Source organism: Lycium barbarum, chromosome 3 (genome assembly GCF_019175385.1).
Source record: "Lycium barbarum isolate Lr01 chromosome 3, ASM1917538v2, whole genome shotgun sequence".
Lineage (NCBI taxonomy): Eukaryota > Viridiplantae > Streptophyta > Magnoliopsida > Solanales > Solanaceae > Lycium > Lycium barbarum.
Genome location: NC_083339.1, coordinates 110,693,014 through 110,709,021, shown reverse-complemented (window position 1 = coordinate 110,709,021; position 16,008 = coordinate 110,693,014). Strand labels below are relative to the sequence as shown.

Here is a 16,008-nt window from a genome sequence, read left to right as displayed (position 1 = left end):
TAATATAGATTAAAAAAAAAAAAGAAACAAATCATAATGTCTAAAAGTAAAAAGAAATGAAGAGTGTTAACGTAGAGGGTCAAATAAGTATTAAATATTTTAAACGAGATAAAGGGGAGGAATTACTATTGTCCGAAATTGAGAGAGATATATTTTTTTAGCAGGGCTGGAGGGGGAAAATAATTTTCACTCAAATAATATTACAAGATTGGCAAAAATAATATTGGAAAACTTCAAAAAAAAAAAAAAATTTTATACACAATGATGATATAGAATCTCCTCATTTTATGTGATGTCGAATGATTTATATTATTATAATGATGTCCTTCAATATGTACCTATGTTTTTTTCCTTTATGAGAGCCCTTTATGATTAATCTTTACATATGAAATTTTTCGTAATAGGACCTAGTTTTTTTTTGTTTGAAGGAATTCACCGTATTCCTTATTAATTATGAATTTCCTGGCAATAATTTCTACCGTAGAAAAAACTACCAACTAATTTAAACTATTTTATCAAAATAAAGGTTACTCATAAAATGAATAAATAGAAACCATTATTTTATTGTTGAACTCCTAAGTTTCCAAGCAAATAGATACATATAAGCTATTTCATATTCTTTTTCTAGCAGTGACAAAATGATTTTTTTTTTGTCGTTTCTGAAGTTATCAGTCATAATGTTTTGTGTGTTTCGTTACTTTCAATACCACAGTTAGAGTTTTACTAAAATAGTACTATTTTGGATCATTAAAAGGTTGTTAGTGTTTTATGTTAAAGAATAAGGACTATTTTAATTGAAAATTCAAACTTAAGGGCTACTTTGACCCTTTTTCTTTTATTTTTAATAAAATGATTTTTAGCCCTTGTTACTTTGTTAGGCAGATGTATAAACTTCAATGGTCTTATGAGGTACAAAAAAAAAAGATAAATGACTTTACTAGATAATTTACTTAAGTTGAGTGACCATTTGAGGAATTAACTAATTTGTTCATCAGAATTCAACTGGTCAAGTATTATTAGAATAAAGAATCCAAAACAACTAGATTTACAATATAGTGGCCCATAATGAATTCTTAATAGGAATTTTTACTTGGCATAGTTAAATCTAAGAGGTATTTATGATTAGTAACTACTATTTAATTAAATTACTTTTCACAGCTACAATTAAGCATGTCAAGTGGGTCGGGCCGGGCCAGACCATATAAATGCGGGTCACATGGGGCCGAGCCGGGCCATAGTTAGTGGGCCAGGTTGGGGGCCGGGTTGGAGGAGTGAAAGGGGTGTCCGGCCCAGCCCCCTACCCGGGTAGGGGTACATAGTGGGCTAAGTGGGTCGGGCCGGGTTTTAGTTAGTGGGCCGGGACAGATTTTAATTATTTAAAAAAAAGTTCTAATACTAAAATTTATTAAGTTTGATACTTTAAAATCTAGTTGTTGTCAACTTTATTTTAACCATCAAGTTTCATTAAATTATACTTTGGCCCTATTTTTAATCTATAAATACCATTCATTCTTCTCCATATTGTCTCACAATTCTCTACTCTCCTCTTTCCCTAAATTTCCTAATCATCTAAATCTGTCTCTCTCTTCCAACTTCCAAGTTCAAATTTCAAAATTTAAATTTAATGGATAATGATAATCCTCCACCTCCTCCTCCAGTTCGAAGATCAATTTTAAGTTCGGTGTGGTTGCATTTTAAGCGAGTAGATGAGGAACATGTTAAATGTCAACATTGTGATCAAATATATCTCCATAAGTCCAAACCAGTTTTGGGGGATACCGGTCCGTTACGTAGGCACTTGGACAAAAGGCACAAAATTAAACTTTGAAGTTTATCTCTTCTTTAAATTTCTCCATCGATGCTAGCATTTTGAACTTTTCATTTGTAATAAGTTAACCATTCAAGTTTGTATGTTTTGAATTTGCAACGTTATCAATTTACGTTTGAAGTTTTATTTTAAATTACTTATGTAGTCTTGTATCACATTCTCAACTTTTTATAATTTTTAGCACTTAAATAGCTGTTGGGAGTCTTCATTCCAACAACATATTCAAGATATACGCAAATATACCATTAACATATACAAGATATACACAAACATACCACTTAAATATTTTTTTTTAAAATTAATTCGAAGTGGGCCGGGCTCCCGGTGGGCCAGAACCCGGTTTGTTGGTGGGCCAGGCTACCAGGCTAAATGGCATGTCTGGCCCAGCCCCCTAGTTTTTTCCACTAGCCCAGCCCACCACCCTCTTACCGGGTTGGGAGGCCGGGCCGGTTATGGGCCGGGTTAGGTGGGTCGATCCCGGCCCAATTGACAGGCTTAGTTACAATGAGTTTTCAATTTACCTATCATAGTTATACCAAATACATTAGGTTTTATAACTTATTTCTCCGTCACCTCTCTCTCGCCCTCTTTCCTCTCTCTGGTGCCTCTCTCCGGCCAGATATGGTTAGATCTGCCTCCACCTCTTCCTCCTCCACGACGACATCACCAAATCTAAGAAACGCCACTGTCGCTGGCCAGATCTGTTCTCTCTGAAGAAACGTCGGAGTGAATGGGATGTGGTAAGGTTTTGGGATAAGAGTTCCCAGATCGCCATGGCTGTGTGGTTTGTGGATTTGGCTAGGGTTTGTTTGTGGTTCCTATACAAGGAAAGATGGAAATGGAAACGAAGCTCTAGAAAATCAGATGCGGGAATGAAGCTCTAGAAAACCAGCTGAAGGACAATCCACAACCACACTGCCTCCTCCTCTTCCTTCTCCACTGCTTTTCACGCAGGAAAATTATTGTTTGTATACAATTTTTACAAGTAAATACAGTGTATTTATTCGGCGGTATGTAGTTAGCCGGTCAAAGTTGCAAGACTTATATGTAGTCATGCTTTGTATCCTCTCTGTCATCTCTGTATTTGAGATAAACACATTTTTGTATACTTCACTGCGTGTATTTAACTGTATTTTTGTTGTTTGTATATAATTTTTTCAATTAAATACAATGTATTTTGTATTCACAAGAGATCCGACCATATTTGATTGTATTCTTCATATTTTAAATACAGTGTATTTTGTATTTTTGCCGGAGATTTGACCGGATTTGACTGTAGTCATCATTTCATCATTTTCTTTAGTGCAAATATATTCAAATATAGTCGAAAACATTCAACCTTGCGACGTTTGGCGGTGACCTTACTGATTAAAGCTCAAATACATTCATATACAACCAAAAACAAAAGGATAGATCAATATATAAATACATTAATATACATAGCTCCATCGTGTATTTAAATGCACTGGAATACAATTATTTTGAATACACATGTATTCAAATAAATTAAGATTGCATGTATTCAAATACACACGACGTCAAATAAGGTTGGATACAATTGAAAAATGTATTCAAATACACTAAAAAAAAACAGCTGAACAGTGTATTTAAATACGCTCAAATACAGCGAATTGTCCTTAACTAGCTACAAAATGTAAATACATAAAATGTAGCTATGAAATGTTAAAAGCTCTTAAAAGTAGTGGTTTATGCAATATGTTCATGCCCAAAGACCAGTAACCCATCTAATCTTCACCTATGCAACAATACATAGGGACATATGCCAACGAACTTGTCATGCTAATTTCAGACAGATATGCTAAAAAGAAGCTCCTTCAATCAATCTTGTGATAGCTGAAACTAAGCCTGGCAACCGGTTTCGTTTAACCGTTTCAAACCGGTAATCGGACCAGTAAAATCTATAGGTCCGGTTTTTATTTTTTGGGACCGGAACCGGACCGGTTAAACCGGTCAATTTATTTTTTTAAATCTGCCAGTTAACTGAGTGGGCTGGACCGTTGGGCAACGGTCCATTTTGCAAAAATGGCCATTTCCAACTGCTCCAAATGCCCCTTTTGGTCCCCCAACCCCCCCAAACTTTTTTTTTTAACATTTTAACCCATCCCCCACCCCTATATAAATCCCTCTTAATTTTCAATTTTAATCCACACCAATTCACTCTTCTCTTTCTCTCAATTTCTCTCAATTATAGCTACTTTACAACAATTAGCCACTTTAAATTTCTCTCAATTAAATATTATAAAGTTTTATTCTAGTTTCAATTATTAATTTTGCAATTATAATATTGTTGGTAGAGTTAGTGATTTTGCAACAATCTGAAGTAACTTTGGTGGATTTGCAATTCTAGCCGCCTTCACTTTGTTGGAAATTAGTCCGGCAAATTGGTACCTTTGTTCCAACTCTATATTTATTTTTCGCTATTTAATTTACGCAATTTAATTTTTTGCAATTTATTTTCTTGTGATTTATTTGAGTGTGATTTAAATTAATTCTATTTAATAATGGAGAAGAGATTTAGACGTGGTGCCGGTAGTAGTGGTATTGTTAGGGGTGGGTTTAATGAGGAAACATTTGTGAACGAAACACCTAATTTAGGTATTGATGTTGGTGGAAATAATCCACTTTCAGATCATGAGGCAATGCAACAATATTATACCGACACTTTTAATGAAATTGATGATGATGAAACACAAGCCCCCGAAAATCCTATAGGAGATACAGGTCCTGCACAATCACATACACAAGACAAACCTCCAAGAACTCGTAAGCCAACTACTAAAATCTGGGGATTTATGACTAAGAATAAGGAAAGACAAACAACTACATGCAATATATGTAGACAAGAATTTATTTTTAAGCAACAAACTAGTAAGGATGGTGGAACGGGTACACTAACGAATCATATGAAAGGTAAACATAAGGATGTTTGGGGAGAGCAAACAGGTTCAAATTTGAGGGGTATTCAAATGACCATAGACCCACGAACCGGTAAAAATTTTAAGTATGACAAGAAAAAAGAGCATGTAGAAATGGCTAAAATGGTTGCTTTTGATGCTCTACCATTTTCCTTTCCTTCGGGTTTGGGGTTTGTTACTTATATTCAACGTTGTTGTAATTCATTATTTGAGGGTATTCCTAGAAGTACTTGTAGAGCGGATGTTATAGATTTGTATAAAAAATATAGATTTTATTTGCGCCATGTATTTAATTCTTTAAATTGTAACGTTTCTCTTACCGCCGATTTGGGTCTTAGTCTTAACAAGTTAGATGTTTTTGCTATTACATGTCATTGGGTTGATGATAATTGGGTGATGCAAAAAAGAATTATCACTTTTTTATATGATAAAGGGAAAGGTCGTCACGATGGAAATTTTTTAGCGAATTCAATGTCTACTATTATGAGATTTTTTAACATTTATAGAATTTTTTTTGTATTGCTTTAGATAATTCTTCTAATAATACAAAGGCGATTGGTCTTTTAAAAAGGGAATTAAACACTTCACTAAAAAATATTTTTCATGTGAGATGTAGTTGTCACATTTTAAACTTGATTGTTAAAGTTGGTCTTGAGTGTTTTGAAGATTCTATTCAAAAGGTTAGAAATGCGGTTGTGTTTTTTTTTTTTTTTTTTTTTTTTTTTTGTAATGCTAATTGGGAAAAACTGAGAGATTTTAAAAATTCTTGTGTGGAAAATGGCTTTAGACCTAGGAAAATTCAAGTAGAGGTTGAGACTAGGTGGAACTGCACTTACATTATGTTACAACAAGCATATGAGTATAGGATTCCCATACAATAAGTTCACAACCATTTTAATACAAATAGTGATGATTGGTTAAATATTACCGATTGAGAAGATGTTAAAGAATGTGTTGAACTCTTACAAAATTTTTATAATGCAACTCTTGCTTTTTCTAGACAATTCTATCCCACGGTAACCGGAATTTTAGCCTACTTAGCGGAAATAGCTAGAGTTTTACAAGAGTATAAAAATAAATCCGGTTATCAAGCGGCTATTTTTAATATGACAACAAAATTTAGGAAGTATTTTTTTCCCATCCAACTTTATTTATATTGGGTTCTCTTTTAAATCCTTGTTTAAAAATATCTTATACTAGAGCATTGGTTAATCAAATTTATACCTTTTTAGAAGTTGAAGAGGAAGTTGAACCATCTTTAACTGAAGTTGAGCTTGCTATTGATGCTGAGTTTAGAAAAGTTTTTAGTCATTATTCTAATTTGGAAGAAAATGCTACACCCGTTGCTCCACGCCCTACTACTTCTCAAAGTAGCAAAAAGGGCTTGTCGGGTTTGTCGCATTTAAAAGTTTTACATTCATATCCAACTCCTTCTTATAATGCAAACTTTGATGAATATCACCTTTATTTGATGCAGCAAAATGTGGATATCAAGGAACTAGATGATTTGGACGTCTTAGCATGGTGGAAGAGAAACAAGGCAAGTCATCCGATACTTTCAAGAATGGCTCGAGATATCCTTACGGTTCAAATATCGACTGTGGCTTCGGAGAGTGCATTTAGCCAAGGAAGACAACAAATTTGAGACCATAGACACTCATTATCCGGATTTAGCTTGCAAGTGCTAGAGTGCATTCGCGATTGTATTAGATCGGAGCGACACAACCAAAACTTAGAAGCGGTGGAAGGCGAAAAGGAAGAGATTGAAGATTTGATAGCAAGTGAAGTGGACCAAATGGGAGACTTTGAAGATATCTCCATGACCGAATATGATATGGCGGATATTAGCCAAATGATTGACACTTTTTGATTTTATTATTCTACTATTTCTTTGCAACTCATGTATTATTTGCAAGTTAATAAAAACTACAACTTGCAAATAAATGTTATCCATGAATGAATAAAATATATGGCTCATTGAGCTTTCTTTTATTTACTTGTGTTCATATTTTTACTTATATTAAGTTAGGAATATACTTAAAATATACTAAGAATATACGTATAATATACATCTACTTAAATTAAAAACTAGAAAGTTATATACTAGAAAAATAACTAAAATATACTAAGAATATACTTATAATATAAATATTCTTAATTTATAAAATAGGAATTTATAAACTTAGAAAAAACTTAAGCTATAAATAACTTAAGTTATACTACATATAACTTAAACATATATGTGTGTGTATATATACACACATATACGTATATGTTGTTAGTCAGTAAATATATAAACTTTACTTATAAACTTATATAACATATGTAAATATACCTACAATATACTAATAAATACTATAATATATATATAGTATACAAAAAAAAGGGGTTTTGTAACGTTTTGGACCGGTCCGGTTTCCAGTTTGAAACCGGTAAATCGGAATCGGTGGCCGGTTCCGATTTTTAGACCGGAATCGGTGGCCGGTTCCGGTTTACTAACCGGTTGCCGGTACGGTCCGATTTGAACCGGTTTCCAGTAGGGTTCGGTGTTTGGTGTTCGCCTTCAAAATCGGACCGAACAAAACCGAAAAATCGGATCGAACCAAACCGAACTTCAAGAAACCGAAACCGAAAGAACCGAGCCGAACTAGTTTGGTTCGGTGTTTGGTGTTCTCCTTCAAAAAAACCGAAACCGAAATAGCCGAACCGAACTTTGATGAAACCGAACCAAAGAACCGAAATTTATACATTACGCAAAAAAAAAAAAAAAAAAATAGTCTCAACTCATTAAGTTTAAGCCCAAAAAATAAACTCAATTGTAATAAGCTCTCTTTTGCTTTTGTATCCCTAATTTTCCACTTCAGTTGAGAAAATCAAATATCCTTAACAAAGAAAAGTGACTAGGATGTGTCTTTAGGATTAATGTATGCCTTTTATGTGTTTTCTTAATTATTCTTACTGTATGTATATAACACCTAGTAATCCTATATTATGGTTATGGTTTTCTGTTCTCGTGTATCCCGTTTGTTTGATTTTGATTTTAATTTGTTAGTTTTATGTTTTGTTGCTTTTGAGAATATGAATTAGTTTAAATGGAATCACTTCTAATATGATATCAAAAAAACCGAATTGAAAAAACCGAAACCAAACTGATCCAAACTTCAAAAAATCAAAACGGAAAGAACCGAACTGAACTAGTTTGGTTCGGTGTTCGGTGTCCACCTTCAAAAAACCGAAACCGAAATAGCCAAATCGAAATTTGATAGAACCGAACCGAAGAACCGAAAGCCCACCCCTAGTTGCCAGGCTTAGCTGAAACATGCTAAATAGCGATTTCCATTGGAATGTATTTGCACTTTGCTTTCATTCAAGGGCCTTGTTTTTACATTTGATGTCACGTGGGTTATAGTTTGAAATGAGATTTGATGGCTGGCCCACCACAACAAACCCCCAATTTATATTAATTTTTGGGATAACTACATAGCATAACTAACATTACTATATATTTATATTTAGTAGCTATAGTTTAAAATAATTACATTCCATAGCTAATAATTATATGTTAAATACAACTTATAGCTATATATATATATACAAAGTAAAATACTCCAAAATCACATTATTCACTTCCAACCCAATCCTCCCATCTCTCTCTCTCCCCTCTCCCCCACCCCCGCTCTGCTGCCGGCCACCACGACCTTTCTCCGGCAAACTTTTACGGTCAGATCCGGTCAGATCTTGGCCGGATCTGACCGGATATACATCAGATCTTCACCGATTGGCCTCTCATCCTTCTCCGGCGAACTTTGACGGTCAGATCTTGGCCGGTTATAAATCAGATCTTCACCGATTGGCCTTGCATCCTTCTCCGGCGAACTTTGACGGTCAGATCTGGTCAAATCTTTGCCGGATCTGACCGGATATACATCAGATCTTCACCGTCGACAAGTGTTGCTTTGTCGGAGTCTGGTACCGGTCAAATCTTTCGGTCAAATTCCGGTACCGGATCTGAAAAATCACTTTTCTTTTTCAGTGTATTCATTCATTTTTTAGCATACAATTCAGTGTATTCATTAATTTTTTGCTATATTTGTTATATATTTACCGTGTATACAATGTTTTCCGCTTGTATTTGTTAATTTTTTGGTGTATCTATGTTGTATACAGTATTTTTCGCCTGTATCTATTGTATACATACCGAAAAATATGATGTTTTTGTGTAATTATTGGTGTATATGTATTCGGTTTTTTACTTGTTGTATTCATGAATAAAATAAGCCAATTTATGAATACAGATAATTATTTCATGAATACAGCGGGAAAAAAATTATTTTAGTCATGAATATAGCGAAAACAAAAATTGAATACAGCGAAAAAAATGAATACAACAAACAAAAAAGTAGCTACGAGCTGTAAATAAGCAAAATATTGCTATGCCAGATTTTTAACTCTTAAAATGTGGTCATTTATGAAATTTTCCCTTAATTTTTAGCACTTAACTTATTGTACTTTTTACGAATTCAACCATTGGAGTGAACTCACTTCCGTCCCTGAATGAATATTTCATAAGAAAAAGTAAAGAAATAATTACAATTGTAGGTACAACCTATAAGGGAAATTAACCACTATAAATTGGAGAAAATGCAGCCACAATGTTGGTATGAGCTTTTTCTGTTTTTGCTCTGTTTAAGGTAATACTAGAAATAAGCTATTAAGAATATAATTTTTGTTAGGCCTCATCCAAATATTAAACTAGTAAGTTTAAAACTTTCATTTCAAATTGAATTTGGCCAGAATTTCCAAGTGTGTGAGAAAGAGAAAGAGAGAGAAGACTTTTAGGGCCTGTTTGGAAAGCCACACAGGTAATTGGAATTGGGTGTAATTACACAGTTTGACCAGTTTGTTTGACAAAGTAATTACTTGGTTAGGTGGAATTAGGTGTAATTAAGAAGGTGTAATTACACTCTCCAATTCTCAAGTGAGGGCTGATAATTTTTTTTTTTAATTAAAACAACTAGCACTAGGCATAGTTGTGAATTGTATTAAAAAAGGCATGTACAGAATTGGAAAGAAAGCAAAAAAAAGCAAAAAAAGCAAAAGTAAAAAAGGCTACAAGGCCAAAAGTGCCTAGAAATCAAAGGTAAAACAGCCTAAGTAGTTATATCTAGCCTAATGAATGCACGACCATTTCAAGCCTTGGCTTGATTCCATTTCAGTCACCTCAAGCTCTCACCAGGTGCTATGTAATCAAATACCAAAAGAAGTATCCTTCCAACTTGCAATTGTGCAGCATCAGGCTTTTTATGCTAGCCAAAGCTGTCTATAATCTGAGTCTCCTGAACTTGAATATGAAAATATTTGAATATGACAGTTTATCTGTACTTATCCTCTATCACTAAGGAGATTCTTCCAACAGGCTAAACATGATGTTAATACCACACATTGGATAGAATTTTCTTAGGAACAGACTCAAGAGCAGATAAACTTGATCTTGAAATACCTCTACCTTGATATTCCTGTCAACAATGATCTGCAGCTTTCAGTGTTGCTACATTTGGACTTATGAATTGCATGCTTTAATCTGGCTCCCTTGTAATTACTGTGTTAAATCTAAAGCTTGGTAGATGCATTTTATCCATGTTTACAAGTCTCCTAGCTGCAGTTGGCAAATCAGTAAATACCTCAAAATTAAGAGTACCTGCAAAATCAAAAACATGGTTAGTTAGAAAATCAGCAAGCTAGTTGCCCTCTCTCAGCACATGTCTAACTTGTATCAATCCCTTCTTCCTCCATTCTCTAATCTTCTGCACCTCCATACTAATACTCTATGGAACTTCCCATTCCCCTTCTGCTATCTTCATTAAACCAAGTGAATCAGTCTCCAAAATCAGTGGTAAATGCTGCTGTGTTACACAAAATATAATGCCATCATGCATTGCTTTTGCCTCTGCACATAGACAAGTTGTATCTGCAATCCTGCTAGCAGTAGCATGAATGAACTCTCCTTCATGATTTCTCACACAAAATGCAGATGCACTAGGACCAAGATTTCCCCTGGAGGCACCATCACTATTACATTTGAGCTATCCTACAGGAGGGCTAAACCATTAAACCAGTATGTACTATATATGAGGCCTATATTGTTCCAGATGTTGTACCAGCTGAGGCCGAGAGTTTGGAAAATTTTTCATCCATAGATATATAGTTTTGGCCAGTTGGATGAGATTAAGATTAATCTCATATATGACCCTATGCCTAGACATGTTACCACCATGCAAAACTGTGTTTCTTCTTTTCCAAAGTTGCCAAAGTATGATTGCAGGAGCTGCTTGGTATAATGGTTTCAGCTTTGAAAAACACTTTGTGTCCACCATTTCTTGATAGTTTGATTAACTTGAATAAAATGGCCTTGCACACCTGCTGCTACTGAGAACATCTTCCATATCTGCAGCATATCGACCTGTGACAAACATATGGTTCATTGTTTCTTGGTGGGGCTGAGAACAACACCTATATGTAGATACAATAGCTATCCCCATCTTTGCAAGTACATCATCAACAGGTAATTTCTGCTTCCACACTCTCCACAAGAAGAAAGCAATCTTGAAAGGCAAACCTTTTGTCTAGAATTGCTTGTAACACCAGTTTGAGTCACCTCTTTGTCTTACTACTTCCCATGCACTACTAACAGTGTACTTACCACTACTAGTGAGCATCCACCAAGCCTTATCCATATTTTCTGAGGGAGTTTCAATGTGCATCTCCTTTCTTATATGATCAACAATATCTTCTGGCACAATTTGTTGTGATGTCTGATAATTCCAAGTCCCATTCTCCATAACATCTACAACCTCCTGAATTATGTCATCCATAGGGAAATTAGCTGGCATAAGCTGGGAAAGAGGACCAAGTTTAGTCCAGTTTTCAAACCAAATGTTAGCAGAGCCATTTCTTGGTTCCCACCAGATCTCCCCTTCTATAGCATCTCTAGATTCTAGCATCTTCTTCCATAATTGTGAGCCTCCTTTCCATTCAACCCTAGCTGGAAAATGTTTCTTACAGTACTTATTCCACATGAATGTTGACCACAGAGTACTAGAAGTTCTGAATCTCCACCATAGCTTAGTGAATAAAGTTTTTGATACATCAAGAAGGGACCTAAATCCCAATCCTCCCTCCTGTTTAGGAACACACACTTTCAGCCAGGCTGACCAGTGTCTACTCTTGCCTTCTTCCTTATTACTCCAATAAAATCTTGCAAAGATTTTATGCAGTTCATTTAGTGTGTACTTAGTAGGTGCCATTGCAGAAAGAAGGTACATTGGCATACTTTGTAAAACACTGTTGATAAGAACTGCCTTCCCTCCAAATGATAACAACCTTTCTTTCCAGTTCTGCAGCCTATCTTTCACTCTCTTAATGAGATCATTATAATAAACTTTCCTTTTTCTAGAGTGGAAGATAGAAAAGCCAAGGTATTTGAAGGGAAACATGCCTCTTGTAAAACCAGTTACCTACTCAACTTCTTGACATAACTGTATTGCTGACTTCTGATGCATGTAAAAGAAACTTTTCTCTCTATTTATCAATTGACCTGACAACTTTTCATAATCTCTCAAAACTTTCATAGTCAGTTCCAATGATAATTTATCAGCTGATGCAAAGATGATGTTATCATCTGCATAAGCAAGATGATTGAGGTTTACACTCCATTTAGGCATACCAAAGCACTTATACTGATCGTGCTGAAATAAAAAGTTAAGTGCTCTAGAAAACACTTCTGCTGAAAGTATAAATAGAGCAGGTGACAATGGATCACCTTGCTTCACACCCCTTGTGAAGTGGAAAAAACCATAAGATTGGCCATTCGACAAAACTGAATACCAGTTATTTGCTAACAACCTCCATATCTGATCCATAAAATTTTCTGCAAATCCCATTCTTCTCAGCACCCTAGTTAAATATAGCCAGGACACTCTATCATATGCCTTATCCATATCTAACTTAATTACCACATTTGCAGGTTTACCTCTATTTCTAATATCTGTGACAATTTCTTGAGTAAGCAACACATTCTCAATAATGCTTCTTCCCTTCACAAAACTAGACTGGTTGCTAGAGATCAAACTTGGTAGAATTTTATCCAGTCTTCCATGAACCACTCTTGAAATGACCTTGTTTATGAAGTTACTCAAGCTAATTAGTCTGAGATCCCCAAAAGTGTGAACTTCTGATTTCTTAGGGATCAACACCAAATTAGTATGAGTTACTGATTTTGGGAGAGTATGACCTTCATATAAAGCCTGAACCATTCTGAATACATCCATTCCTACAATGTCCCAACATGAATGAAAGAAAGTTCCTGATAATCCATCAGGACCATAAGCACTCTCTCCTTTAAGTTCAAAAACAGCACTCTTTACTTCTTCCAGGGATGGAAATGCACAAAGCAAATCATTGCTTTCAGAAGAGACCATCTGTGGAATATGCATCAGCATCCCAAAATCTAGAGCCCCCTTCTCTTGAGTGAATTGTTGTTGAAAGAAGTCAACTTCTTCTGCTGCAAGTTGCTCCTTATCTTCTATCCACTCACCATCAGAAATTTGAATTCTATTCACCTGTAACCTTTTTCTCCTTCCATTTACTAAATTGTGAAAAAACCTGGTGTTTCTATCACCTTCAGAGAACCAAGTGTAACCTGCTTTTTGTCTCCAAAACTCTTCCTCATAATGTAAATACTTTTTCAGTTCAGCCTGAGCAAGCTGCAAGACTACTCTATTTTCTGCAGAAGGATCATCTTCAAACAGTTGTTCCTTGATTCTCACTATATCTTCCTTGATGATAAGTTGTTTGAAGATATCTCCAAAAGCCAGTCTACTCCAAGCAGATAAAGCCCCTTTAACTATCTTGATCTTCTGTTTAAAAACCAAAAAAGGATTGCTAATACTCTCCTCAAACCAATTCAGCCTTACTATGTGCAAGAAGTCTTTATGCTCAGTCCAAAACTTCAAAAACCTGAATGGTTTTATGAAAGTCTAAACTTCCTCACCCAAAGTGATAAGAAGTAGGGCATGATCAGATCCAATCCTTGATAAATGCTCCACTTCAATGTGACCAAACCATTGTTGAAAATGTGGGTTAAAGAACATTTTGTCCAATCTTTCAAATATACAATCATCCCCAGCCCTGCCATTCCACCATGTAAAAGGACTGCCTTTAAAACCTGTTTCAAATAAATCACATGAGTTGATACAAAAGGAAAAATCCTCATAGTCTTGAGGGACTATAGGAACTCCACCTATTTTTTCCTCTTCACTCATCACTACATTAAAGTCTTCCCCTACCAGCCAAAGCAAGTCATAGGAACCAGCTAAATATAAATACTATCCCAAAGTGGCATTCTTTCTACTTCATCACATTTACCATTGACCAAGGTTGTTATAAGAGATCTATTTTGCTTCTGAAGAAACAGTTTTAAGGTGATCTGCTATGCAGTGTTAGATACAATTTCTACATTTACATTCTCCTCTACAAAAAACCAAATCTTTCCACTACAGTTTGCACCAGCCTGATGCATCCCTAACCTCCTTTTGAATTTTTGTATCTATCTAACATGTTGAAAAGGCTCCATTAAGTCAACTAACATAAACCAGTGATGTCTATGTAGCATTTGAAGTCTATGAAAATCTTGTTGTGTCTGCATTGATCTAATATTCCAAATGAATGTTTTAATCATCATCTAAAACTTTGACTTAGTACTGGTAGATCTCTTTGGCATAACCCTGGTAGGTTGTTGTGGCTCTACACCTAAAGGTTTCTTTCTTTCTATCTGTTTCTTGCCTTTCCTTCCACATTTGACCTTTGATGTTGGAGAAATATCAGTTTGTTTGCATACCTGCTCAAGCTTCTGCTCAACGGACTCCTCCAGGTCATCCTCATTAATGTGACAATTCTCTTTATCCTCCAAATGACTGTCTATATTTCCAGCATAATGGGAAACAATATCATGTAATCTCTGCATAGGGGAATCAATCTTCAATAACTATAAAGGTTGAGCCAATGAACTACTGAGAACAATAGCATTTTCAGCAGTTGGCTGAGCTGAATGGAGTCCACCTCCCCCTGGATCCTCTATGCCAACACTATCTTCATTCACCACATCACCTCTCATATCCTTTTCCCCATCCACCCTATCACCCCATTTATTCGAAGGAGAACTAACTTCTAATAAACCATCATGATCTACTACCACCTCCTCTTAGTTACTGTGAACTTGTCCAGTTTCCCTTTTGTTCTCAGCTTTCTCTCTATTTACTATGATCTCCTTCTCTTTGTCTACTCCTTCTTCTATATTGGATGTACCTATAGGGGGCACAACTTCTTGAACTTGGTCTGCTGCATTAGGTTGTTGCATTATATCAAACTTTTTAACCTTGTCCTCCTTCTCCTTGATTTCAGTTGCAGGAGAGCTATCCTCCACTATATTAACATTAAACCCCACAGTGTTAACTTCCACCTCTTCTACTTACAAGGTTAGTTCATCCTCCACAGGTTCTACTCCTCGTTCCACAACCCCTTCATTCTGCAAAGCTTCAAAAGCATTTTGAGTTTGAACTTCTGCTACATTCCCATTTGTAGGTCTCCCATCTATAAACTTGTCTGGATTTTTTTCTTTTGTAAATACCCTCGTATCTTTGACAGTATTCCAATCTTCAGGGCCTCCACCATATCTCCCCCTGGTCTTCTAAAATTCCTATGATGCCCCTTATTTGGCTGAGTATCTTGAGATTCTGCAGTCTTTCCCTTGTCTTCTTTTTCTATATGTACCACTTTCAGTTCTGGATGTAAGATCCTGCAACCTTCTTCATTATGACCCTGCAACTTACACCTTGTGCAGTATTTGGGTAATGCATCATACTGAATTTGTACCTTGACAATTCTAGAAATACCAGACTTCTCATCTGTGATCTTCATGCTAGCTACTTTTGGAAGATTAGTAGATAGATCTACTATAACTTTAACACTAGCACAGTTTGGTCGAGTTTTATTAATTGTGTCCATATCCGGATGCAATGGTTTACCAACTGCTGATGCTAGAGAGAATAAAGAGTTCTTCACAAAGAAAGTAGGCAATAAATTTGGAAAGGATATCCAAGCCATCGCCATTGTAGTTTCCTCATCAATTTTGAATCTAGTATCATATAACAAAGGCCTCATCCGGTACATTCCTCCATCTCTCGACTT

The 16,008-nt window shown here is 35.4% G+C and overlaps 1 protein-coding gene across 1 annotated transcript; it reads right to left on the bottom strand.

The window, feature by feature from the left end:
• Nucleotides 1–10,589: 10,589 nt before the first annotated feature.
• LOC132631129 (uncharacterized) lies at nucleotides 10,590–14,935 on the bottom strand. Its single transcript, XM_060346732.1, has 7 exons — nucleotides 14,840–14,935; nucleotides 14,660–14,779; nucleotides 13,814–13,987; nucleotides 12,283–13,679; nucleotides 11,454–12,213; nucleotides 11,182–11,333; nucleotides 10,590–10,818 (listed from the first exon to the last, which is right to left on the bottom strand). Exons 1-7 carry the CDS (start codon nucleotides 14,933–14,935, stop codon nucleotides 10,590–10,592), a joined length of 2,928 nt encoding a protein of 975 aa, XP_060202715.1.
• Nucleotides 14,936–16,008: the final 1,073 nt, after the last annotated feature.